Raw genomic sequence first — 6,000 nt, forward strand, 5'->3', positions numbered from 1 at the left:
CAGGGGGAGGGGAATAAGTGGCTGAGTCCTTGGAAGGATGGATGATGGATGGATAGGTGGGTAGAAGGATGGATGAATGGATGAGTGGATGGAGAGGTGGGTGGGTAGATGGATGGATGGATGGATGGATGGATGGGGAGATGGATGGATGAGGGGATGGATGGATGGATGGATGGTTGGATAGGTGGGTAGTTAGATAAATGGCATATGGAAGTATGAATGGAAGTGGATATATAGAAAGTATAAATGGGTGATTAGAGAATTGATGAATGGATGGATGAATAGACAAATAGTTGGATGGCATACAGAAGTATGGATGGATGGATGGATGAAGGATAGATGGTGGAGGATGGACAGATGAATGGTTGGATGGATGGATGAATGGATGAGTGGATAATGAATTGGTGGACGGATGGATGGATGGGTGGATGAAGGGATGATGGATGGATGGATAATGGATGGATGAATGGATGGTAGAGGATGGATGGGCAGGTAAGTGGGAAATGTGATCTGTACCTCTTAAAGAACTCTCAGTTTGGGGCCCAGTTTATACTCCAGAATTGGGAGATTTAACTTAAACCTGGTTTCCCCATCAGACCTGAGGGGAATCTGTTGCTTTAAGAGCCATCCTCAGAATATGTGCCCAGGCCCCTGCTCAGCTCCAGGCTTCAGGCTTTGTGACCACTCAGGATCAGAAGCTGCAGCCTCTGTTAATCTTCGGAGTGAGTGTCCTCATGGCCAACCTGGACTTCCCCGCACAGCAGAGGTGGCTCGGTGCCCTCATTGACGTCACTGCGTCTCCATGTCAGCCTGCTGGGGCTTAGCTTTCATTGCCTTGGTTTGCCCAGTATTCCTGCTTCCTCACACAAGTGATAGAGAAAAGATAAATTCCAAAAATAAATAAAATCCTCGTAAAAGTAGGACTCCAGAACAGGGTGCCTTCCATCTACTTAAAAAGAGCAGTCTCCCCGCTGCTGTGGCTCCGGAGACCTTCGATGTGAGCTCAGTGTTTGAGTGCCATGGTCCCTTAGCAGCCGGTGCCCGCAGGTTTAGGTTCAAACTGGAATTTCCCAAGGTTTGAACCAGGATCTCCCAGTCCTCTGCAGTATTGGTGCGCGGGGCAGGATGGGACAGGAGAAGCAGGTGCAGAAGTGGGTGTGGGTGGCCCTGAGGTAGCAGGGGCCTCGGTGTGCTGGGAAAAGGATCCAGCAGAGGGAGGGAGAGCGAGGCAGAGAGAGACAGGACCACCGATGGGATGCAGCTGGAGGGGCCAGAGGAGGGGGGACAAGGGGCCTGCCAGGAGTGTCCAGGGTAGGAAAAGCTCTGGAAAAGTCACTGAGGAGCACTCCTTGGCTACATTCCCATGCTCCACCCATGCATCTGAGTCACACGCCACTGTACAAACCGACCATGACGACTTCATCCCTTCATCTGCCAATGGACACGGGCTGCTTCCAGCTTTTGGCTATTGTGAATAACACTGCTGTGGACATGAATGTACAAACATCCCTTCAGATACTCCTTTCATTTATTTTGGGCGCATACCCCGAGTGGAACTGTTGCATCATACGGTAACTCTGTGTTTAACATTCTGAGGAACCACCCTACTGCTTCCCACAGAGGCTGCGCCAGTTTGCTTCCCACCAATAGCGCAAGGATTCCAATTTCTCCCCGTCCGTGCCAACGCTATTTTCTTTTCGTTGCTGTTGTCATCGTTGGTCTGGAAAATAGCCATGCTGAGGGGCGAGAGGTGGTTTCTGGTTGTGAATTTGATTTGCATTTCCCTGATGGCCAGCGATGGGGTGTCTTCCCGTGTGCTTGTGGCTCTTCCCACTCTTCCTCCCATGCACACAGACTCCCGGACTCTGGAGCCTCCAGGACGGGAGGGTGGGTACCACATGCCCAGCAGGGTCAGCCTTGCTCTCCGCCCTCAGACAGGACTCCCCACCCTGCACGTCCAGGGGAAGCCCTTACGCCTCCCCACACTGTGTTAAGTCTCCGCCCGCCCACTCCACCTCTCCTCTGGCCTCTTCCTGGATAATCCTCTGTCCCAGGGCGCTGGGGTCACAGGTGCCCTCTGTTTGGCAGGTCATCTGTGGGAAGTGCTCCGAGTTCAAGGCCGAGAACAGCCGCCAGAGCCGGGTCTGCAGAGAGTGTTTCCTGACACAGCCAGTGGCCCCCGAGAGCCCAGGCCCCGAGGCTCCGGCTGAGCCCAAGCAGAGCACAGAGGTGGGTGCTCCCAGCTCCTGCTCCCCTCCTGGTCGTGTGGCAGGGCCTCCAGACACCTGCTTCTGTGCCCCGGCAGCTCCAGCTGCCTCTGCTTTCGGGCGTCCCTGGGGCCAGGACAGATGTGGGTGTGTCTCCGTGGGGCCCCCAGGCTGGGAACACACTCTGAAGATCCCGTGTGCGCACTGGCTTCTCGGGACCAGCCAGGGCCAAGGCTTGGGAACCATTTGCATCCAGGAGTTAGATGGGAACAAGTGTCACTGCTGGTCACCTGGTTGGAGGGCATGGATTGAAGCTGCCTTCAAGTCCAGGCTTGAGGCCCACCTGAGGGGAGACACTGCCCTTGTCTCGGCCTGCCCCACCTCCAGCTGTCAGAGGGCGAGCAGGCCCTGGAGGCAGGCGCCCCTCCTCCTCCTCCCGCTCCCCCTCCTTCCTCTCCCTCTGCCTCCCTGTCTTTCTCCGTCTCCTCTCCCTCCTTCGTCTCCTCCTCCCCGTCTTCTCCCCCACACTCCTCTCCTTCTCCTGCTCTGCTCCTCCTGCACTCCTCTTTCTGAGTGGCTGCTGCTTCCCCTGCCTTCTTTCCTCAAGAACACAGTCCATTCTGGGGGGTTGCAGGAAAGCTGAAAAAGAAAACGTGAGTTTCCAGAAAAGCGCATCGCCCTTTCTCTCCACTCGACACAGCCTGCGGTTCGCAGAGCCGGCTGCACGTTGGGGTCTCCTGGGAAGCTTCTAGTGTTGATCTCCCTCCTAGAGGCTCAGTGAGGGGATCGGGGGGCCAGTGTGTTTTCAGGGTCCCAGCTGCTCTGACTTACAGCTGTGGTTGGAGCCCTGACCCAGGTCCTCGGTCTCAGAAGTCAAGGATGTAAGTCTGTTAGGACTGAGCGTTGAATGGTCTCGATGGTGAAGAAGGACCTTGCTCTGCCCACTGAGCTCCCCCACGCCTGCAATTTAAATACCGAGGTGTGTTCTGGGAGCTCCAGGTCCTTGGGGCACGGGCCTCCAGGGTCCTGTAAGGTGGACCCTGGCCTCGAAGTGGGGCCCAGGTCTCAGGGGTCCAGCTCTGGCAGGGGGTGTCTAAGCCATGTCCAAATGGTGGACAGTAGCTCCAACAGTGACACGACAGAGGGAGGGCCTGTGTGTGTGGCATGTGTGGTGTGTGTGTGCTGTGTGCGCATGCACACGCATGTATACGGTGTGTGTAGAACTGACACGCGTGAAGTCCCTGTCCCGTGACCCACCCTCAGGTACTTGCTGTTGGGTTTTCCTGTGATTTTGATGTGTCCTGACCCAGCATATGGACACCCTCCCCTTCGAGAGCCCAGCTTGCAAACCCCACCTGATACCACACACGCCTATGTCCTTCTAGTGACCCTTGGAAGCCGGGTGAGGCTGGTCCCAGTCTCTCTGTGCAGGCCTTGGCCAGGTCTCCACAGCCAGCTCCTCCCAAGCAGTGGCCCTGGCCCTGCCCCAGCCTCCTCAGAACAGGGCGTGACCACTGCAGGCGAGACTGCCCCTAACCTGTGTCTCTGTATCCCCAGAAGACACCCGCTGCAGATCCCCAGCCCAGCCTGCTCTGCGGCCCCCTGCGGCTGTCAGACGGTGGTGAGACCTGGAGCGAGGTGTGGGCCGCCATCCCCACGTCGGATCCCCAGGTGCTGCACCTGCAGGGAGGCAGCCAGGTACATGTGCCCACCGCCCCAGGCCCTTGGGCCAGCAGCCCAGAGCCTCAGGTCTGAGGCTCCCACAGCAGGCCTGTGCCACCAGGTGGGGCCCACCTGCTTGAGCAGTGTCACCTGGGGCCTCAGTTTCCCCAGCAGCACAGGATTCCCTCTGCTCCCCAGTCACACGAGACAGAACCTACTGGCACCTGGGTGGACCCCAGAGGGGTCCAAAGGTGGCCCAAAGGGTGGCCAGGAGCCACAGAACCTGTCAGATGAAACTCAGGAATGCACACAGCCCTGGCCTGGCCCCTTGGAGCCCCGGTTGCTGCTCTGTCACAGGGACTGGCCTGTCCTGCCTCGCCTCCCCAGGGGCCAGACAGCCCAAAGGAGGCCATGGAGTCTGGGGGTCTGGTGAGGGGGCAAGGCGTCCCCCTCCCCATATCCTCCCTTGGGGAGAACCAGTGGGTCCCCCCACCAACTGTCCTCCTGTTGACAAAAGGCAGTGCAGGCACAGCCACCAGGCCCCTCGGGCTCAGCACCCGCCTTGTGTTGCAGGGGTCTGAGAGTGGCTTCCTGGGAGAGGCCCCTGTCACTGAGGTGAGCCCGAGGCCAGGAAGCTGAGGCACCGCTGACCATCTGCTCCTCTGCTGCAGGACAGCCGGCTGCCCCGCACCATCCCTCTCCCCGGCTGCAAACTGAGTGTGCCGGACCCTGAGGAGAGGCTGGACTCCGGGCACGTGTGGAAGCTGCAGTGGGCCAAGCAATCCTGGTACCTGAGCGCCCCCTCCGCAGAGCTGCAGCAGCGATGGCTGGAGACCCTGAGCACTGCTGCCCGTGGGGACACAGCCCAGGACAGCCCGGGGACCCTGCAGCCTCAGGTCCCTATGGGTACAGCTGCTCCGTGAGCTGAGTCTCCTGCTGCCCTGCACACCACCGCATTGGGCCTGTGCTCTCCTGGGAGGTGGCGTCGGAGGCCAGATGAAGACCGCCCTGGACTGCTGAGGGTGGGCCAACGGCCCAGAACTCAGGACACTTGGCTTTGGAGGGAAGGAAACTGAGGCCCAGAGAGGGGGCCACTGGCCAAGGGTCACCCAGCAAGTCTTGGCTAAAAGCCTGGCCTCCAGCCCCAGCAGTGTGGCCCAGAGCAGGGGCCACCTGCCAAAGTAACCATCATCCATACAGGTCGTGTGGTGATGCTGGCCCAGAAGGCAGAAGGAGGCAGCATGGGCACTGCCAGGGACAGCCACATCCGGCCGGTCTGCAGTGTGGTCCACCCCCGCCTCTGCCCAGCCTGTCTACACCGTGTGAGCTGAATCATGACTTGCTTCCCAGCTTCCTTCTCTGTCCTCTCCTGAGGTCCTCCCTCCAGCCCCCAGGAGGTGGACCTGCCACGTCCTGGTGGGACTCATGGTTCCTAAATAACTGCACTCGGAAGCTCTGCTAGGACTTACCCCAGCCACTGAGTGGCAGATGCATGAGATTTGTGGCTGTTCCTGATGCTGGTGGCACACAGTGCTTATCTGCATAAATAAACACTGGCCACCGGCAGTGGCGCAGCCTCAGTGCTCTCTCCTGAGCCCCTCAGCGGGGTCCCCCACAGGTTGACTGACTGATAAAAGGTTGAGGGACAAGGGTGACGGAATCACACGCCGCCTGGAGAGCAGTTCTGCATCTGTTGTCCTGCCGGTGGGGGGCAGATGGCAGGTGAAGATGGCCAGGCTCAGAGATGGGGAGGGTGGGGTGCAGGGCACTCAAGATGGTGCCAGTGGGGACCTTGCAGAGGCCACTAGGGTGGGAGTGCTCTTTGCACCAGAGCCCCAAGGGCCTCTGGGAGAGAGTGGGGGAATTTAGGGACCAGTGATGGGGAATGCTCACTGGTCAGGACCCCCACTCCTCTCATATCCATATAGCATCATGTGGAGACACCTAGGAAAACATGCAGGGCACCTACCAAGGGGCTGAGAGGGCAGGGGGAGGAGCCAGAAATGGGAGACTGATCCCAGGTGGGGGGCAGGTGAGCTGGGAACACAGGTGGGGGGGCACAGGCGAGTGGGGGACAGCTGAGATGGGGGCACAGGCGAGTGGGGGACAGCTGAGATGGGGCACAGGCGAG

At 59.0% G+C, this 6,000-nt stretch overlaps 1 protein-coding gene across 8 annotated transcripts in view; it reads left to right on the plus strand.

The window, feature by feature from the left end:
• The window catches only part of FGD3 (FYVE, RhoGEF and PH domain containing 3), a 90,581-nt gene extending 85,138 nt beyond the window's left edge, over positions 1-5,443 (plus strand). For 3 of the 8 annotated variants that reach the window (XM_023187787.2, XM_023187781.1, XM_023187786.1), the window contains 3 exons: positions 2,089-2,229; positions 3,765-3,905; positions 4,541-5,443. In XM_023187787.2, coding sequence (XP_023043555.1) covers positions 2,089-2,229; positions 3,765-3,905; positions 4,541-4,792 — 534 coding nt within the window. In that variant the 3' untranslated portion in view covers positions 4,793-5,443. Of the gene's footprint in view, positions 1-2,088; positions 2,230-3,764; positions 3,906-4,442 lie in introns of all 8 variants that reach the window. The other 5 variants (XM_023187780.1, XM_023187782.1, XM_023187784.1 and 2 more) reach the window with 4 other exon arrangements.
• Positions 5,444-6,000: the final 557 nt, after the last annotated feature.

This window comes from Piliocolobus tephrosceles, chromosome 14 (assembly GCF_002776525.5).
Source record: "Piliocolobus tephrosceles isolate RC106 chromosome 14, ASM277652v3, whole genome shotgun sequence".
In the NCBI taxonomy this organism is placed as follows: Eukaryota; Metazoa; Chordata; class Mammalia; order Primates; family Cercopithecidae; genus Piliocolobus; species Piliocolobus tephrosceles.